A 22,191-nucleotide genomic window follows, 5' to 3' on the forward strand; every position below is an offset into this window, starting at 1 on the left:
ACAGTACAGTTATCCTTTTCACATTGGGACTTTCCCTGTCATGGTTTCAGTATACCATTGATTGGCATAAGATATTAAATGGGAATTTTCCAGAATTCACAGACAATATGTGAAGGCCAGCAGATGACACAGAAAAAGTTTAGAAGCTCAGAAATGCATAAAATGTATATACTGTTATGTATAATGTTACCTGTACAATATGTATTTTACTGTTTAATAACAAATGAACAGCTGACAATTTTTTTTCTTAAAATTAAATGTATAGTAAAAGAATTGCAGTTCTATGCACTGATTTGGGGATGCCAGGCGTATTTACGGCAGTTTCTCACATGAAACCTTACCATGATCTCACAGTGATCTTTGCATCTTGAATTTCTCATATCTTGTGTCATTTAAACACCATAAACTCTATTAAAATCATGGGTCCCAAGTGTTGTATTCCTTGTGGTTCAGAAAGTGCTCCCAAGAAACAGAAGAAAGTGATGAACTTGAAGAAAAGAGTAGAATTGTTAGATATGCTTCCTTTAGGCAAAATGGCTGCTGTTGTTGCCTGCTGTTACTGCGTAAATGAGTCAACTGTAAGGTCTGTCAAACCAGAAAAGGAAATCTGGGAAGCTGCCTCTGCCACCACATCCACTGCAAAGCATTTGCATAAACCACGAGATCTGCATCTCTCTCTCGTGGAAATTGCAACATTCTTTTGAATACAGGATTGTTATAAAAAAAGTCATTCTGGTAAACTATCATCATAGGAGAAAAAGCTAAGTCCTCATATGATTCCCTAAAGGAAATTGAAGGTGAAAGATCTACCCCTACAGATTTTCAGGCAAGTAGATGTTGTTTTGAAAAATTTTTAGAGATTTAGCCTACACAAAAAATTTTACGCAGATTTTCCAGATCGCAGGGGTGCCCACATCCCTAACCCCTGCAATGTGGAAGGGATAACTGTAGGTTGGAATCTTTGGAGCAACAGTAACCTGTTGGGAAAAATTAATTTCTGCCTCCTCTGTCTTTTCAAGAAGTTCATGGAGTATGGTCTCAGAGGCTCACAAACTGCCTTTCCCTAGTAGTTACAATGTACATTTAATTATTGTCTCTTTAGTTGCTTTTTTTAAAAAATTGTACAACGTACACTTTCCCGTCTCATCTACTCCTAAACATACTGTTCAGTGGGATTAATTACAGTCACAATGCTGTAGGTACGACCCTCACCACCATTGAGTGACTAGACCCTCCTGGCTTTTTTATATTCATTTTTAGGTAGTGGAAATTGTCACTTAAAATTTCATAAAAGAGTATTTTAAATAATATTAATAATTTCGTGTTCACAAGAATTTGAATGGGTCCATAATATGCCACCCTTGGAAATTCCTAACTACATTATGTAACATTGAAAATTTATGTGGTTTCCAGTTTTCTACCATTATAAATAAAAAAGGCTGTAATAAACAATATTATATTTGCAACTTTTATGTACATTTCATTACCTCTTTGAATAGGTTCTTTAAAAAAGGAATATACTGAATCAAAAGGTAATTAACATTTTTAAACTCTTGATAATTTTTCAGAAATGCCTTTCCAAAGTGGCTGTAGCAGTTAACAATTTCCATAGAGATTTTGAGAGGGCCAGGCACAACACATGGTTGCTGAAATCATTGATTTTTGTTATTTTTAATTCTACCAATTTGAAACCAGAAAATGGCTTACTAATTATATCCATTGCTTATACATTGATTATAGTGTACATTAATATATTTATTTGATACTTATTTATGAGTGGCTTCTGTGTTCTAGGTGCTGGAGATATATCAGTGTACAAAACTAAGGTCCCTTTCCATGTTAGTCTTAAATTTGAGCAGAGATATGGTGAATGGGGAGACAGACAATAAATGAATAAACTGATAATAAATGAATAAATTGATAATAAGTGAATAAGTTTAGTAGTATGTGAGGTAATGGGACTATGGGGGAAAAAAGAGCAGAGTAGAGGAAAATCAGGAATACAGAGTTAAGATTTAGATGGAATACAATTTTAAATAAGTTTTGGAGGATAGACCTCACTTAAGAAGAATATATATGAGTAAACCCTTGAAGGAACTGAGGGAGTTACCCAGTTAGATACCTGCAGGAGATGTATTCCCAGGAGAGAGATCAACCAATGCAAAGACCCTAAAACAAGAGCATTCCTACATGTAGAAATAAAAACAGAATGTGTGGCTTGAACAGAGTAAGCAAGAGGAAGAATGATAAGATAGGAATTTACAGAAGAATGAGGTGTCATGTCATATAAAGCCTTGGTGGGGTGAGGATTTTTCTTTTTTTTTTTTAAAGATTTATTTATTTATTTAATTTCCCCCCCTCCCCTGGTTGTCTGTTCTTGGTGTCTATTTGCTGCGTCTTGTTTCTTTGTCCGCTTCTGTTGTCGTCAGCGGCTCGGGAAGTGTGGGCGGCGCCATTCCTGGGCAGGCTGCTCTTTCTTTTTTCACGCTGGGCGGCTTTTCCTCACGGGCGCACTCCTTGCGCGAGGGGCTCCCCCACGCGGGGGACACCCTTGCGTGGCAGGGCACTCCTTGCGCGCATCAGCACTGCGCATGGCCAGCTCCACACGGGTCAAGGAGGCCCGGGGTTTGAACCGCGGACCTCCCTTATGGTAGACGGACGCCCTAACCACTGGGCCAAAGTCCGTTTCCCAGGATTTTTCATCTAATCATAGGATATAGAGGCTTTTAGTTTGCATGTCCGTTTTCATTTCCTCCAATATATTATCACTTAATTCAATATATGATATTTTTGATATTTAAAACATTGAAATATTAGTACTATCAGTCCTTTAAAATGTTTTCACTTTAAACTTAGTATTTCAATTCTACTAGTGGTTCCTTTTTTTTGTATATCAAATGTATTGTGGTAAAAAAAAAATAGTAACTTTGACTCACCCAAGGAAATTAATAAGTCATTAATTTTTACCCATTCCTAACTACTTCTTCCTGCCTTGTAAATTTAAGCACATCTGTAGTTGAGAAAAACTTCACAGTAATAAGAAACTTTCTTGTAACACTTTGAATATGTCATCCCACTGCTGCCTCCTAGTCTCAGTTGTTTCCAATGAGAAGTCAGCTATTAATATTATTGGGGTTCCATTGTACATGATGAGTTGTTTCTCTCTTGCTGTTTTAAAGATTTTCTCTTTATATTTGGTTTTGAACGTTTTCACTGTGATGTGTCTGGGTGTGGTTCTGTTTTCATTTATCTTACCTGGAGTTCATTGAGCTTGGATTTGCAAATTAATGTTATTCACCAAATTTGGGAGATTTTTCAGTCTTTTTTTTTTTAATATTTTTTTCTATTCTTTTCTCCTCTCCTTCTAGCTCTCCTATTTTGCATATGTTGGTGCCTTTAATGTTGTTCCACATTTTGCTGAAGATCTGTTCATTTTTATCCATCTTTTTTACTTTCTGCTCTTCAGATTGTATAATCTCTGTTAATGTATTTTAGAGTTAGCTGATTCTTTCTGCTTATTCAGTTACTATTGAGTCCCTCCAGTGAATTTTTCATTTTAGATATTAAACTTCCCACCTTCAAAATTTTAATTTGGTTCTTTTTTTATATATAATTTCTTTCTCTTTATTATCTATGTGATGAGTCATTGTTAGCATACCTTCCTTTAATTCTTTAAACATGGTTTCTTTTATCTCCAGTTACTCTAGATAGGTACAACCTTGGGAGTGCACACATTCTTCTATACTTCCCAAAATGAGCGCAACTTTATTTTTAAATATGGCTTCCTCAGAGTCACTTCTGGGGCAGAATAGCTTTTGTTCAGCAGTGTTTATGCAGAGATTGTGCCTAAGTCCCTAAAGCAAGTCATGCTCTGCCCTTTGCTGAACTGCATGTAGCGTGGAGAATGCTTCACTAATTTATATGTGATTTAGGAAATGCTTTCAAGTCTTACCCTTACCCCATTCCGTTTCTTCTAAGTGGGTTGTCCACAGTTTTCCAGACCCTCAGGAATGAGTGTGATGCCATATCAGCTATTCTTGACTATATTTTTCCAAGTTAGAGCTGGATGGGGAAGGGAGCTCCAGTCCTCATGGCCTTGTCTGACTTGAATAGAGTCTCACAATATACAGATGGTGTATTGGAGACACCAGCAGTGTCTCTAATAAAAACAGAATAGAACCTCCATAACTTTGATTTGGGAGTGGGAAGGTTGTGGCTGAATTCCCACAAATGCTCACTGTTCTTACTGAAATTTAGTATATTTTCTTGAATAAATGTTTATCCATATGCTATATGCCCTTAAAACAATTTCCAGAGACTTACTGTTGGATTTTTTAAAAGGTAATTTTCACTAATAAGATAGTTGCTTCATTGGGGAGAGTGTTTTCTAAGCTGCTATCTCAGCTATTCTAGAAGTCCTGTCTAAGTTTTGTAAGTTTTATATAAGTTTAACTCATTGGCTTAATTGATTTCAAGTGATGAAAGGCATAAGTAAATGAATGAATTGTGTGAATAATCAAAAGACTTATTAGATAGTTATTCATTACAACTCATTTTTTCAAATTGTGTATACAGAAAATGCCATTTAATCCTCATGTTAATTACTAAAATTAATTTGTGAATTTAACAGGATTGCTTGATACCAAGTCAATATACAAGAATTACTTCTAAGATTGCAACAAACAAGAAATTCAATTTTTAAGATATTATTTACAATCATTTCGAAAATATCAAATACTAAAAATAAATGTGAAACATAATTACATTTAAAACTTTTTCACAGAAATATATAAAATATTGATAGAAAAGTCCTGCATGAATAGAGGGATATGCCAGGATTGTGAATTGAAAGACTCAATATTGTAAAGATGTCAATTTTCCTAAAAATTGATGAATTATTTCAGTGCGATTCTAACACACATCTCCGCATTTTTACATAAATTGTCAAGCTGATTTGAAAATGTGTGTAGGCCAACAAGAATAGCTAAAACACTTTTAAAGAAGAGGAAGGTAGGGTAATTGCCTTACTGGATATCAAGACCTTACATAAAGCTGTATAGTTAATGGCAGAAAAATAGACCAATGAGTTCTAAGGAACTCAGAAATAGACCCATGTGTATTTTAATACTGAATTTATGATAAAGTTGGCCTTATGGAACAATAAAGTTTTTTTTAAACTTGCCCATCTTTACATCGTGTACAAAAATCAATTCTAGATAGGTTGTAGATCTAAATTTGAAAGCCAAAACAATAAAGCTTCTAGAAGAGTAGGAAAAGATTTCTAAAGCAGAACACAAAGTAACCATCAGCAAAAGATTAATAAACTACATTAAAATCACACCATTAGTAGAATTAAAAGACAAGCCACGGAATGGGAGAGATTTACACATGTATAACAAAGAACTACAAATGAGTTAAGAAAAAAGATAATCGAATAAAATATTGGCAAGAGATTGAGCAGGCAAATTAACAAGAGGCCAATGAATATGGTAAAGTGTGTTTATTATCAGTAATCAGGAAAAGACAAATTAGAACCCTAATCAGATACATTTACTTATCTACCAAAGAGTTTTAAATTAAAAAGGCTAGTATTGAAAAATGTTAATGAGACTATGGAATAATGGAAATTCACATGTGTTATTGGTGGAAGTGAAAACTGGTCCAACTACTTTGAAAAACTGTTTAGCATTGCCTAAAACTGAAGATGTACAAGAGCCCCAAACTGGAAAAAAAATCATATGTCCAGCAACACTAGAAAGATAAAAGGTGGTATGTTCAGAACATAGAATTCAGTACAGTACCAAAAATGACCTTATAAAACAATGTGGATGAATCTCACAACCATTAGGTTGAGTGAAAAAAAAAAACCACACACACAAGAATAATACTCTATAATTTCATTTATATAAAGTTGTAAATAGACTAAATGTTTTGGGATGCAAGTTTAGTTGGCAAACTATAAAGAAAAGCAGGGTGTTATTCCCATAAATGTCAGTATAGGGCTGTCTTTGGAAAGGCAGAATGGTGTAGAATTGGGAAGAGATTTGAGGGATGTCTTTTGGTTGCTGGCAATGTTTTTTGTTTAAATATTTATTCATTTATTTATTTTTCTCCCCTCCACCCCCTGGTTGTCTGTTCTCTGTGTCCATTTGTTGCATCTTTCTTCTTTTGTCCGCTTCTGTTATTGTCAGTGGCACACGGGAATCTGTGTTTCTTTTTGCTGCATCATCTTGTTATGTCAGCTGTCCATGTGGGCGGCGCCATTCTTGGGCAGGCTGCACTTTCTTTTGCACTGGGTGGCTCTCCTTATGGGGTGCACTCCTTGTGCGTGGGGCTCCCCTATGTTGGGGGCAACCCTGCGTGGCAGGGCACTCCTTGCGTGCATCAGCACTGCGCATGGGCCAGCTGCACTTGGGTCAAGGAGGCCCGGGTTTGAACTGTGGACCTCCATATGGTAGACAGATGCCCTAACCACTGGGCCAAGTCCACTTCCCGCTGGCAATGTTTTATGGATTTGCACTTAGTGAAAATTCACTGAACTCTACATTTTTGTTCTGTGTATTTTTTATGTTATTTCAATGTGGGAAAAAAAGGGTTAAGCAACCTGTTGCACTATAAAAGAAACTTCATGCAGAAAAGAGGTAAAGCAATTAGTTACTAAAATGATTGTATATTAGACATCCAAAGGGGTGCTGATGCAAAATACTGGAAATTGGTTGGCTTTTATAAAGGGTATTTATTTGGGGTAGGAGCTTACAGATGCCAGACCATAGAGCATAAGTTACTTCCCTCACCAAAGTCTATTTTCACCTGTTGGAGCAAGATGGCTGCTGACATCTGTGAGGGTTCAGTTTTCCTGGGTTCCTCCCTTCCTGGAGCTTGCTTCTCTTTCCTCTGTGTACTTACTTCCTGGAGTTCCAGCTTGAGGCTTCAGCATCAAACTCCAACATCGAAACTCCAACACCAAAAAACCCTTAACTCTGTCCTTTGCCATGCCTTTTATCTGTGAGTCCCCACCTACCAAACGGTGGGGACTCAGCACCCTACTGGCAGAAGAGGTTTACATAATTGCTTAATCAAGTAAACCTATGAATCCAATGTAATCTAATATGCCCAGAGGAAAAGATCAGTTTACAAACATAATCTAATATTTCTTTTTGGGATTCATGAATAATATCAAACTGCTACAATTGTTATTTAAGATATCTCAGTGGTGTACCACATCCAGGACAGTCAACATAGAAAGACTTTGACAGTGAAAGATGATATATGGTAAAGTTAACAAGTTGGCTGGAAAGAAAAAAGTTCAACCTTAAAAAGTTTGTAAGATCCTGAACTGTTTAACCTATAAATATTGTGTTTTGTAGAAAACAAGTGTTCATAGTCGTTTGGGGGTTATTTATAATCCTACATCAAAAATTAAAGAAGAAAACACAGCTATTTCTAGAGGAATTTTGGCAGCTTTTCTTACACAGAAAAACAACAATTTGAGAAGTTTTCTCTGGAAATTGGCAAAGGAAGAAACTGCTACAGCTATTTACTCTGGAGATAAAATTACAACATTCCTTACAGAGGTCAGTAGCTATTTGTTTAAAATGATAAATATGCACATGATGCAGATTTCAAAAATATAAGTCAATGCCCTTGGAAATACTATGTTATTGGAAAACATTAATAACAAAGTCAATTGTGGGTAATAAACATTTCATCTCCACTATATAAGGATAAAAGTTAAATGGCATGACTTTGTATACAGATATTTAACAAATCTAATTCCATGTATTTCATCTATTATTTTGTGATTGTTTACTTAAAGTAGATGGTATTTCAGTTAGAATATGTATTTAAGGAAAGAATTATGCAAATAATAGGAAAAATTATGCAAATAATGCTCCAGTACTTATCTGAAGGAGTCCTATAAGGGGGGATTTCTAAAGATAGAAATTTCCCTTGTGAGTTGGGAGAGAGATTTATTAATTCATTCAAAAAATATTTATTGATGGAGAGATTTGTCATATGAGACATTTGTGATATGAGATTTGTGAGATTTGTGATATGAGAGTCTCCGGCTAAGCTGTCCCAAACTGTAAATACTAGCTACAAATAACTATTTTAAATTTAAATTAATTAAAAATTAAATACAGTTTTTAATTCAGTTCCTTAGTTGTACTAGCCACATTTCAAGTGCTCAGTTACCATCTGTGACTTGTGGCTACCATATCGAACAGTGCAGGGAAGCGTTTCCATTTTCCAGTACCACCCAGATCTTATTAGAAATTCATACTCTAAAGACCCGCCCTTAGATCTGTTGAAGTAGAATCTACAGTTTTATAAGGTATTCATGTAATTTGTATGTACATTAAAGTTTGAGAAACACTAATAGAGAGATATAAATCTTAGCATAAATGTGTAAGGACATATTTGAGATTTAGTTTCTGTGAGTCTCTAGATATTTTTTGATTCTTTGATCAAGGTTACTTTTTGTGTTCCAGTACTTAAATGAATTGTTAATAATTTGGTCTTGTGGGATTGGTATAGGGGGATAGAAGGGTATTTCTATTTCAAACACTATTTTTTATTGAAACCAAACTGGAGGTACTGAGTTTAGAATGTAATCAGCATTTTGGGTTATTTCATTTTTTCAAATAACTTTTACTTAAATTCATGCTATTCCCTAGCATTTTGTTATTTTAGTAATCCCCATGAAAGTCACAAAGAATGAATAACAATTAATACATACTTATAATAAGATTTTTAAAAATATATTGTGATTGATTTGACAAGAGAATTCTTTTTTGAAAAATATCGTCTCACAAGAAAATAATACTTTCAAAAACCATAATTTGCTATAATTTGAAATTTTATAGTAATATGTTTTTTAAAGTAGGTTTTGTTATGAAAATGCTTTATTTACCTTTATTAATTTCATCACTCTTAACTTACACTTTAGGGAATGGATAAGAATGCTTTTGAGAAAAAATATAATACCGTTGGAGTAAATATTTTCCAAACTCACCAATTGTTTTGTCAAGATGTACTTAAATTGCATCCTGGGGAAAGAGGTATTGTCAGCAATGGGAAAGTAAGTAGAGAAAGCAATTGTGCTCACTTTTCTCAGTGACACGGTGGTACAGTGGTTCTCAAACATGTTTTTCTATAACAACATACCTAATGGTATTCATTCTCTAGAGAGATCTCAGCACAAAAAAAGGCTCTGAGATACCCAACTCATGGCATACTACCTGTTATTTCATCCCTTTCTCCATTCATGATAACATTGAATCTACATTCAATGTACAGTGTTCTTAGAATCTAAGTTCAATGTACAGTGTTCTTAGAAAGGCTAAATTTTATTTTTTTCCAATATAATTATTAGAGCAGACAACTTAGAAAAATTATAAAACTGATCGAGAACCACTTTTGTAGTAGATAAAATAAGTACATTGTTATATCTTTTCCTTCTTGTAGCTTTTCTCTACAATTATGTTAAATGACAATTAGGTACTTGTATAAGTTTCTGAAGTATACAATATTATAAATGGAAACTGATTATTAATATAATCATTAAAATGCTATAGGTAAATCACCATTAGTTTCTCAACCCCAATACAATTTACTATTAATAGTTTATTATTTTAACTTTCACCCTTTTTTTCTAGCATGCATAGCCATTTCTGTTTTCTTGAAATGTGTGATTGTAATCCTCTTCATGTAATTTTATATCCTGTTTTTTTCTTATATCACAAACATTTTTATTAATTAGAGTCTTTAAAAATGCATACAAAATTAATGGGTATCTACTTAATGCTTTTTTCAAGTATGGTAATCTAGTTTTTATTTTTTGGAATTATTTAAATTTAAAAATTTGAATTTGGTCCTCAGTTTCATTAACAAATTAACTAATGTAATATGTTTGATATATCTCTGCTTGAATTATCAAAATTTATTTTCATAAATCTTCTTTAAGGCTCAGTTATAAAGCATTCTTTATTTTCCACAGTTCTATGAGCTCTGTCCACCTGCAGGTTTTATTCCCATATTACAAACTCCTTTAAATTTATTCTTATTTATTCTTTCTTATCTGAACCTGTAAATGGTAGAAACTGGAGAATAGTGATGGACTCATATCCCCAAACTTCCACAAATCAAATATATCTGCTTCCAGTGTCAGCATTTTGAGCTGATTAATTACATTAGTTCCTAAAGGCAGTTGGACTCAGGTTCATCTGTATACAGTGTTCTTTTACAGATTGGTGACAACAGTCACCATTTATTCTTTTTAAAAAGTATTAGTGGTGTAATGTATGGGAATGGTGTATGCTATGCATGATTATTGTTTAAAATTTCGATATACAAAAAGTATATTGGACAAAAAAAAAAAGTATTAGTGAATTTTGATAGTGGACTATGTAGAAGCCCAGAAATGTCATTGCTTTTTCTTTTTAACAGTTGCTTTGGGAGGAAATAGCTTTTAATACAGCTTTAAAATATATGACTACCTTTAACTCTGTCAGACACTTTGCAGGATAAAGAAGAAAAAAATTATACCTACACCTGCTGTATCTAGTACCTTGTCTTTTAGTTTTACATTAGGGAGAAGTTACTCAATGTTTTCTTTGCTGTTATTTAATATACTTCATATTATCAATATTAATGATAAATATTAGATATAGTTATGTTTGACTTAGTTGTCCTAGAATAGTCTTGTTCTCATTTTCCTTGAAATTGACAAAAATATCCACAGATATTAATTTTGTACCTCTGTATTCCAGAGAATCTTCAAGGTTCTGAAGATATAGCACATTTTGGTGGGTGGAAAAAGATAACAAATAATATCGGTACTGATAAAGTGTCATTTGGACAGAGAACTGAAGATGAGGGAGGAAGCCATGTCAGATATCTGCAAGGGGAATGTTCTGGGTGGAGGAAAAGTGAGTGCAAAGGTCCTGAAGTAAATCATGCCTGTGTGTTCCAGGAATACCAGGTAGAAAGAAAGTATTCAGGAGAGAAAGTCAGAGAAGTAGTGATGGTCAAGATCATATAAGGTTTTGTAGGCAATTTAAGGACCATAACTGAATGAGTTGGAAAGCTCACGGTTCTGAGAAATGGATTAACATAATCTGACTTACATTTTATTTGGATCACTAGTGGCTTTTACGTTGAGAATAGACTTTAGACGGAGGACAGGTCAGGAAAAGAGTTAGGAGCTATTGTAATAGACCAGGTAAGAAATGATAATGGCTTGAGTCAGAATAGTTGTAGTAGAAATAGTAAGAAGTGGATGTGGGATATAATTTGGAGGAAGAGTGAATAGGAATTGGTGACAGACTTGATGTGGGATGTGAGAGAACTAAGTAACTGGCAAAATTGAGTTGCTAGTCACTCAGCTAAGGAAAACTGCAATAGTGAAATGGGAGAGAGAGAATTCAGTTCTGGACATATTAAGCATTTAGTATTTCTTTATGTACCTCTAAGCACATTTATTGAGTAGGTAATTGAATATGTAAGTTGAATTCAGGGGACAGGTCAGGTTAAGGCTACTGTTAAGTCAAATTATGTTGACTTTTTGCATTGACTAATTGAAGAATATAATTTTGATCATGCTTTTATTTGCAGAATTTTTGTGTCAACAGAGCAGTATAATGTATCTGAAATTAAGCACTGTGGTTTATGTACTGTAATACTGTGTCTCAAATTAATGTAATAAAGTATAATAATCATAGCAATTGTAGCAGATAATTAGAATTCTGAATCAGATATTTGAATTAAATAATTTTAATGACATTTTAAAATAAATCTTTATTCTGAACCTGTCTAAATGTTTACATTGAATATGGATCATACACAAAGTTAAACGGTTCATAAATGGCCAACAACTGAGATGCTGTGATGATCTCATAATTTCTTACTAATATAGCTGAGAAGTAAATGATTAGATACTTTTATTATATAGAAAAACTATAAATAATGACAGTGCTGTAATTATATTTTTAACAGTCTACATATTTTACAGATTGCTGAAAGACATGAGGTAGGAGGAAGTAGGGAAAAAAGTGAGACCTTTTTTTTTAAAACAAGACAGATCTGTATTCACATTTTAGTCGTACCATTAATCGCTTAATCTCACTAAAACATGTTTTCTTCATTTGGACCATGGAATGATAATAATCTTTTACAGGGTGATGGGAGAAATTAAATGTACTTTTATATGTACAGCACATAGAACAGCCCCAGGCACAGAGTAAGTTTTCAGTATATATTAGCTCCTGTTTTCTCTTTAAATATTTAAAGGCTTTTATGTGAAATAGTGGATACATTTGTAAACTTGATTTGTGATATATTAGATGACAATCAGTGTAGAATCAAGGCCAATTGATCCAACTTATGTGAGTGGAGGGAGATGTTTAGTTCAGTGTGTGGATAAACACAATTTTCTAGAATCTTAATTAACTATCAAAGGAGGTAGTTATAGCAGTTTTTTTTATATAGCTGAGTATCACATTACTAAATGTTTTGAAGATTTAAGTATCAGGTAGGTTTTGTTGTACTTTTACATGATTTTCAAGTTTAATATTCCTTTTCCCAACTTGGTCATTATGTGATTGTATACCATTTAAGTTACCTTATTCCACAAATATAATATTTAATATAATAGTAAAAGAACTAGGACACAGAAGAATTAAATTTCTCCTAATCAATCAATAATCAATCAGTAAAGGTAGCCAAGCTCCCTAATTCCTTAAAATAATTTAAGAACTTATTTCCGTGTTGAATTATTAACAAAACTGTTCAAGTCACTAAGGTGGTATAGATAACGTTCAACTCTTTTCCAGTGTTGCCTATTCATAGTCCAAAAAAATATGACATCCTCCAAAGTGCTTTCAAAGTTATCTTTAAAATTGTGGCTCAAGTGATAGAGCTTCCGCCTACCATATGGGAAGACCTGGGTTTGATCTCTGGAGCCTCCTGGTGAAAAAGAGGAGAAAGCATGCCTGCGCTGCAAGCCAGTGCCCCCACAAGTGCCGTGTGGTGAGCCAGTGCCCATGTGAGTGCCTGCCTGGTAAACCAGTGCCCCATGCAAGTGAGTCACACCGCAAAATGATGATGCATCAAAAGAGAGACAAGATGAAGCGCAGCAGAAACCAGGAACTGAGATGGTGCCATTGACAGGGAACCTCTCTCCTCATCAGAGGTCTCCAGGATCGAATCCTGGTGAATAATAGAGGAGAGAAAATGAGAAGAGACGACGACACAGACAGCAAAAACAGCAGGGCGGGAAGAGGGGAAAGGGAGAAAATAAATAAATCTTGGGGAAAAAAATACCAAATCTTAAGGCAATAAAGTATTTATTTGAATGTTTATTTAGCTTTATACTGCCCATTTTTTATGTTTTAAAGATCTAAGGGTGAAACTATTTTTTAAACTGAATTAGGATGCCAACATCCTACCTAGTGATATTAGGAAGTGAGAGAGATATTCAATAATTGTACTTAAGGAACTATTATAAAATTTTAATTACATTAGCAGATGAAGAGGAAGTAAGGAAATCTGGATGGAAAAAGGAGCTGTAGCTATCAAATTTGTTCTTTGGATCAGGAAAAAATATTATAGTTTTGTGTCAGCAAGAATAATCATTTAGGGCAGTGGACTTGGCCCAGTGGTTAGGCCGTCCGTCTACCACATGGGAGTTTTGCGGTTCAAACCCCAGGCCTCCTTGACCCATGTGGAGGTGGCCCATGCGCAATGCTGATGCATGCAAGGAGTACCGTGCCATGCAGGGGTGGTCCCTGTGTAGGGGAGCGCCACGCGCAAGGAGTGCGCCCCGTAAGGAGAGCCGCCCAGCACGAAACAAAGTGCAGCCTGCCCAGGAATGGCGCGGCACACATGGAGAGCTGACACAAGATGACGCAACAAGACGACCACAACAAAAAGAAACACAGATTCCCATGCCGCTGACAACAACAGAAGTGGACAAAGAAGATGCAGCAAATAGACACAGAGAACAGACAACTGGGGTGGGGGGAGAAGGGGAGATAAATAAATAAATAAATAAATCTTTAAAAAAAAAAAGAATAATCATTTAGTGCGTAAGATGCCTCTGAGATGGACAAGTTAGTCTCATCTTCTACATCAGGAGCTGTATCATAGTATTATGATGATTGCATGTATTGGCTTCCTCAAAAAATTACAGTAATAGTGTGATTATGGTGGTTTTGAAGGTTGTTGTGGTGGTTGTGATGCAATAGCCATCCTGAGAAATTAGGTATGTGCCTCTGTAGTTAATGATTTAAAACTAAACCAAGTGGCCTTGCTTTGTTCCAAACCATTACAATATCAGATGATTGGTTAGTATTGTTATAGAAATTATGTAATTTGTCTTATGGTTATGTTATTTTATGCCTTATTTATGTTCTAATTCATATATAAATAGTGTAGACTATAATTTATAGATGAGTATAAATAAAATTGAAATGAAAATATTTATGAAATACAAAATACTTTCATAATTTAATATAGAGTATGTTTAAAACGAGGCTTCCAAATGGAAATCATTTGCTACATTTTTTTTTGTCTCCTTGACTTTGGTATTTATGCAAATGTTATTTTTAATCTCAAAATGAGAAAATGCTTTCTCTTCCTTCATTTCCTGGTAGATTTCATAAATGATGGAATTAATAGCTTCTATCCATTTAAACTTTTTGATTAACAAAGAAATATTTATTTGATGAGAAATATTTGCCAAGAACAAATATCTTGTAGAAGATAAACAATAATATAATTGTTTTTATTTTTAAGTTCTTAGGACCTTTAGATGAAAATTTCTATGCAGAGGATTTTCACTTATTGGAAAAGATAACACTAAGTGATTTAGTAGAGAAGATTAAAGGCATTGTTAAAAATATGGAAATGAACTCAAAGAAGTAAGTATTTAACATCAAGTATCAATTTATTTTGGGAATTTGACATTCTGCATTTGATTGCTTTTTAAAATTAGGGAATATTTCAAGTATATAGAAAAGTAAAGATATAATAAAAGCTATATAGAGAATGTTAAAAGAATATAAGAAAATAATAAAGACATCCATTTATTCACAACCACCAAAAATGTAGATGTTAATATTTTGCCTTATTTTGGTTTGGATCAGAAATGTCTTTCTATGTCTCTTACCTACCACCTATCCCAATGTCCTCATTCTCCAAGAGATACCACCTTTATTTCATTAAAGGTGGTATGTATGATTCCCATGTTAGTGTTTATATACTTTTGCTTCATATGTAAATGTCCATTCCAATGTCTCTTGTATCGAATGACTTGAATATTTCAAATAAATAGTCTTGTACTGTAGATACCACTTTGCAGTCTGCTTTTGTAGGAGCTTTATCCATATAAAAAGCTGGTTAATTCATTTTAATTTCTTTTTAGTATTTTATTTTATGAAGGGCAGGTAAGTCCTTAAAGCACTTCGCTGTTACAGAAGTACTTTAATGAAAGTGCTTTGAAATGTCTACTTGCACAACGTGTGATGTTCTCTAGAGTGGAGAAGTGTTATAGTGGATTTTAAGGTATGCACATTTTTAGCTTTTACACTTATTGCTAAAGTCTCTCCTTTAAAGTGGTTGTAACAATTTAATTCCCACCAGAAATGTTGTAAGACTTCGTGTTGCCCAAGTCTTCACCAATACTGAATGTTTTTAGACCTGCGTTTTTCCTGTGTGATGGATATGAAATTACGTTGTTTTAATTTGCATTTTCTTGAGTTCTAGTGAAGTTGAGTATCTTTTCATATGATTATTTTCATTCATGTTTGCTCTTCTGTATAATACTTGCTCATATCTTTTGCTCATTTATCTCTTGTGCTATTTTCTTCTTTTACTGATTTGTAAACATTCTCTGTAATCTTTATTATGTGTACTTCATGTATTCCAATTTGTGGTTTGACCATTTACTTTTTTTTCTATTATATAAAAGTTTTTAATTTTAATGTCTAAATAGTATCAGGTTTTTCCCTTCATGGTTTGTCTATTTTCTGTGAATATGTATGTATATGTATTTGTGTGTGATGTATATGAATTTTCCTTACTCTTAATTTCATAAGGATATCCTCCAATATGTTTTTGTTTTTATTCTAGTTTCTGTCTTTAATTCTTATTGGTTCTTTATACTGTTCCAACAGTGTATATGTCTATCTTTATGCCAATTTCATTTTTCGGTTACCACAACTTTATAATAAATTTTAATATCAGATAGGGCAAATTCCTCCTCCTCCGTCTTTCGAAATTGTCCTGTTTGCTATTGACTTTTCCATATGAATATGACTTGGATTAGCATAACAAGCTCTATGAAACACTCTCCTGGAATTTTTATTGGAATTTCCTTGAATTTATAAATCAATTTAAAGAGAATTGCCATCTCTATATAATATTGAATTCTCCCACGTTACATTTGTGTGTATATTTTATATACATAATTATTTAAATAATATAAGTATATAAAATTATATATAAATAATGTTTTAACTTTATATGACTATATTAAGCATATGTGAGATATGTGGGGAGATATAAATAAATACATATGAAATGTGTGAGTGGGTGGATGGATGGATAGACACATACAGACACACATATAATCTTCACTTATTTGATGTTACTTTTAGTCCTCCATGAAGTCTTGTGTGCATATTTTTAGATTCCCTGTTGCATTATACTTTTCTCTCTTATTATAAATGATGTATTTTAGTTACATTTTCAAAGTGCTTATTGTTGAAGTATAGGAACAATATTAAGTTTGAATAGATCCTCCTTTCTGGAATTTCTTATTTATTCTACAATTTTGTCTACCATGATATACTCATGTCCCTTGTGAACTATTACAGCTTTTTTCCTTCTCTTTCAGTTTTTAAATATCTCATTTGTGCTGGCATTTCTCTTGTTTTACCTTGGTTAATTTTGTAAGGGATGTTTATATTTCATTTCTCTTTTCATATATGTAGGTTTAGAAAATGATGAGCTCTTAATTTTTGTCTTTTTTATTAACTTCTGTTCTTTATTATTTACTTTTAGTTTAATCTGTTCTTTTTCAAAACTTATTGAGTTGGATTATTACTTGTATCAAATTGTTTTTCCTTTTATATTCTTAAACCACAGGCCTGAAATGTCCCTCTAAACACTTATTTAGCTGTATCACATAAGTTTCCATTAAGTATAAGATATTTCATTATGAGTTAATGCTATTTTTAAACTTTTTTAAGATTTTTGTTTTGAAGAATTTTTCTTTTTAATATTTTGAAATATTTAGTATGTTCTTACTGTTTTACTGTTTTTTGTTTCTACTCCATAGAATTATTCCTCAATCTTGTTTGGCACTCAAATATTTCTTGAATAAGTAAATGAATAAAGCATGTTTTAAAAATTTTAAATGGCACAGACCATATAATTGATCTCTAGTTTATTTTGCACTGTGATTAGAGAATATGAGTTATGGACATCAGTTATTTGGTATTTATTTCTCCTTGTTTTGTGAGAAAGGGTTAATTTTTATAGCTTTTCCATTCTTGATTTTTAAAAGTCTTATTCTCTAATCATGTATATTTTACATATGTCTATTAGATTGAGCTTACTAATTTTTTCAGATCATTGAAATGTAAAATTTTTTGTGTTTTATTTGTCAATTACTGAGAGAGGTCTGTTAAACACTAGCAGTGGTGGTGTGGATTTATCATTTAGTTCTTGAAATTTTGCCAAATTTTGCTTTATATATTTTGAGCTATATATTGTTATGCATACCTGATTGATAATTATCTTTCTAGTGAATTACTCCTTTCATCATTATATAAATTACTCTTTTCCAAATAATGATCTTGTATTAAACTCTCTGGGGTCTGATATTTAAACTAATCAGTGTTCTTTTTGGTTAATATTTTCCTGATTTATCTTTTTCCATCTATTTACTTCAGTATGTCCATGTATCTTATAAACAGTATATATAATGGATTTTGGGGGTGAAAGTGTTTTCAAATTAGGCTATCATTTGCCAGAACTAGACGTTCTGATACTTGTTTTTTGAATACAGAATTCTGATTCAGACCAAATGATGTACTTACTTAATCATTCAGTTAGGATATGATAGTATAAAACATTCATCATTTAGGAAATTATGTTACAGATGTTCATAGACTAGTAAAGTAAGGGTTCGTCTTCATTGAAGAGTTGATATCCAGTCATTTTCAAGTGAAATAAAACTAAAACTTTTAAAGAAAAAATATAATTATAATAGTTATAATTAAGTAATTTAGGTTCTGTTTACATTCAAAAGCAAATGATTCAGTATTTGTTGAATTTCGTGCAAAAACATATCAAAACTTCAGACCTTATATTTTAACCAACAATTAACCTTGTTTGGTGAAGTTACACTTTTAGGTATATCATGAAAGCTATTTAACCATTTTAAAACTGAATTTCAAAACAAAATATCCACCAGAACAACAAAAACCAGTAATGTTAAACTATAACAGTGTCCCTTCTAACTGTCTTAATTTGTCACATGCACACAAGTCATGCTAAACAAGTTTGTGTTATAATCAGAATAAATTCATGTTCACTTAAATCTGAACATATGTTAAATGTATACATCCTTACTATCATGCTTCCCAAGAGTTATTTAATTAGGGGGAGTAGATGTGGCTCACGTAGTTGAGTGCCTGCCTTCCACATGGGAGGTCCTGGGTTTGGTTCCCAATGTCTCCTGAAAAAAAAAAAAAAAAAACAAAGAATAAGCAAAACAAATGAAAAAACCAACTCAGGGAAGCTGATGTGGCTCATTGGTTGAACACCAGCTTCCCACATACAAAGTCCTAAGTTCAATCCCTGGCCCCCGGTACCTCAAAAAAAAAAAAGTTAGTTAACTAAGAAGGTAGAATTTTGAATGTCAGAAACAGAATCCTTGGCACAATTATCCTAAAGAGCACATAAAATCTATTTCTCCAGTGGGATGATTACAATCTGATCTGTTCTCAGAGCTATCATCTTTAGGAGGTGCTAAATTTTTAGTGCCCTTTCCTTTGTTAAGTTCAAGGTATTTTTCATTAAAAGATTTTTTAAAATTGGGCTCAAGAGTTGAAAAGTCAGTGGAGACTCTTAGGAGATTGTTTGGGACCTCAGATTTTCCTTTTCTCCTTATCTCTCTGTCTTTCCTTAGGCAGTTCATCCAAGTTAAGCAGCATGGAAAGCATTGTTTGTCCATAAACGTTTCTTCTGTTATTACTAAAATTGTATATATTTGAGTTTATGTGGCTAATAAACGTGTCTGAGAAAGTTTGGAATAAGAGTTATGACTTTGATTAATTAATATATTCATTCAGTATGTGGTTATTAAGGGCCATTAAATGCATTAATAATTTTAATAATTTAAAAATCCTACTTTTAGGACCTTACAGTCCAGTAAAATATGATATGTTATGGGAGAGGGATTCTGAAAAGAATCTCAACCCCTCTGAATGTAAATTTCCTCTTTTTTTTTTTTTTTAAGATTTATTTATTTATTTAATTCCCTCCCACCCCCCAGTTGTCTGTTCTCTGTGTCTATATGCTGCGTCTTGTTTCTTTGTCTGCTTCTGTTGTCAGCGGCACGGGAAGTGTGGGCAGCGCCATTCCTGGGCAGGCTGCACCCTCTTTCACGCTGGGCGGCTCTCCCTGCTGGGCGCACTCCTTTCACGTGGGGCTCCCCTACGTGGGGACCCCTGCGTGGCACAGCGCTCCTTACGCGCATCAGAACTGCGCATGGGCCAGCTCCACACGGGTCAAGGAGGCCCAGGGTTTGAACCGCGGACCTCCCATGTGGTAGACGGACGCCCTAACCACTGGGCCAAGTCCGTTTCCCAAAATTTTTTCATTTTTAAAAGGGAGGTACCTATCTTTTCTCTCTCTCTTTTCCTTTTTTATTCTTATTCTTTCAGGAGGCCTTCCTTAAATGTCAGCCAGCATTTCAGTCCCAACTTATCATTAAATTATAAAACATTTCTTCTATCATGGATTTTGGAATTTGATTATTTTTAATCTAGGTATTTATTGTATATGATCTTAAGCTTTCTAACAATCAGTTTAAAACCATAAAAATCTTGGGTTCTTAACCATATTAAAAATGTTTTTAAGAAGACATCCTATCAGGTATTTTATTTGTTCTTGTCCCTCTTTCTTCTCTCCAAAGCCTAGGCATGTAACAGGCATTCAGCAAATATTTACACACTTGGATTGAAGAGTCACCAGATTATTTTTATGTTCTTACTTTGATGAGGACACTGTTGAGAACACTACTTATAAATGTGTAGATTATGACAGTGATAAGAAAAAAAAAAGGATTATTTAAAAAGTAGCAATCATTTTTTAATTAGCAAACTAAATTCTACAGTTGTATTATGTAACGTGTTTGGAAGAAAGACTATTTATATGAAATGTACCTATTGGAGATATTTAAATTAAACTCCCCTTTCTCAAGGCATTAATTGTATATGAAATATGGAACTTTTTCTTACCCCAAAAAATTCATGCATTTTTTTATCTTGTTTATTTAGTATGAGCGACCTTGTTATGAAAGTTGATGCTCTTATTTCCTCTTTACCTAAACGTGTATCTCGGCAGGATGTCACATTTCTTAAAGAGAATCATAGGTAAGAATGTAATAATGTCCCTCTATTTGTTTTCCTGTTAATCTGTGCTATATTTACTTATAGTTTCCATTTATATTGATAATATAACAAAATTTAAAGTTATAAAGAATAAATGTGAAGTATGGTATTTGACAAGGTTAGAAGAAATTCTGGTTTGCTATTAATAGATATTCTAGTAAAAATGATGAGATACATATATCCAATATATGCAATATATATATTTTGTATGTAATACAGAGAAGTAATGCAAAGTTTCAAGTAAATTATACTTAGTTTGAGTTACCTTATTCTTAGACTTCTTGAGATCATTTGGAATTCTTGCAGTATCAGGATAATCATAAATAATACTATCTTTTTATCATTATGTTCTCAATGTATAAAAGAAGCAGTTAATAAAAGTTCTGATTAATAAAATATAGTGAACTATACTCAGACTTGCCTATATTTCTTATGAAATTTTCAAACAGATCGTGTGTTAGAGTGCCATATTCCAGTGTGTTCTGTAGGACACTGCTCTGAGATGTTGATAGATATTCTGAGTGAAAACTGTTCTTTGGTCAAGTGAATATGGGGAATGCTGCATCTTACATAACCCTTAGAAATTTTCAGTCCGCATCAACATAGTACTGTTTATAGTGGTGCAGTTAAAGGAAGAACAAGGAAAAATTCATTTTTGTTTCCAACAATTGAGTAATGTGTTTAAATAGGGAACGCTCTTTTTGTTAAAAATTTATTAAAATCTCACAAAAAATTAAGTCCCAGGAAATGGAAAGTTTTTTTGAAACTTCCTTGATTACTTAAATACTACATGGTGAACATAAGTTAACATAAATGTTTCAGAACTATCATTGGCAGCTTTAGTTACTATACAGTTCCTTTTAAATATATTATACACTTAGGAATTTTAGTGTATTCAGATTGATTTACTCCCACATTTAATGTCTGAAACATTTGATCTTATAAGTTTGTAGTCTCCACTTTCTTTCATCAGCTTTCATATCTATCAGTGTGTCTGGCTGCTTTTAACCTGCCTATTCTGTACACAATAGACGAAGAGTATGATATGCCTTTGTGACAGTATTTTGCAGTTCTCCAGTTATTTTTTATTAGATAAGTTGTGGATATACAGAATAATCATGCATAAAATACAGGCTTCCCACATACCATCTGCATTAGGCTTCTCTAGGGAAACAACTGACAAGAGATAGCTGTAAATAGTACAAGATTTTATAAAATTGTCTCATATAACTGGAGATACACAAGTCCGGATTTCATAGTGCAGGCTGCAAGCCAGGGACTCCAATAAAGGTCCTCGAAGAATTCCCCAGAAGCTGTCTGTCTGAAGTAGAAATGGTGTTTCTAACTGCTGAAATCACTTCTCCCTTTAAAGTTTTCAACTGGTTGGAGGAGACATCCCTCATTATGAAGGTAGTCTCCTCAGTTGATTGTAGGTGTAATCAGCCATAGATGCAAATCAACTCACTGGTGATTTAAGTCATGCAGTGTCCTCACAGTACAATTTGAC

At 33.3% G+C, this 22,191-nt stretch overlaps 1 protein-coding gene across 1 annotated transcript in view; it reads left to right on the forward strand.

The window, feature by feature from the left end:
• The window catches only part of UGGT2 (UDP-glucose glycoprotein glucosyltransferase 2), a 287,143-nt gene that overhangs the window by 165,827 nt on the left and 99,125 nt on the right, over positions 1-22,191 (forward strand). The window contains exons 21-24 of the mRNA XM_004463565.5: positions 7,368-7,574; positions 8,951-9,082; positions 14,797-14,921; positions 20,571-20,666. Coding sequence (XP_004463622.2) covers positions 7,368-7,574; positions 8,951-9,082; positions 14,797-14,921; positions 20,571-20,666 — 560 coding nt within the window. The remainder of the gene's footprint in view (positions 1-7,367; positions 7,575-8,950; positions 9,083-14,796; positions 14,922-20,570; positions 20,667-22,191) is intronic.

Source organism: Dasypus novemcinctus, chromosome 15 (genome assembly GCF_030445035.2).
Source record: "Dasypus novemcinctus isolate mDasNov1 chromosome 15, mDasNov1.1.hap2, whole genome shotgun sequence".
Lineage (NCBI taxonomy): Eukaryota > Metazoa > Chordata > Mammalia > Cingulata > Dasypodidae > Dasypus > Dasypus novemcinctus.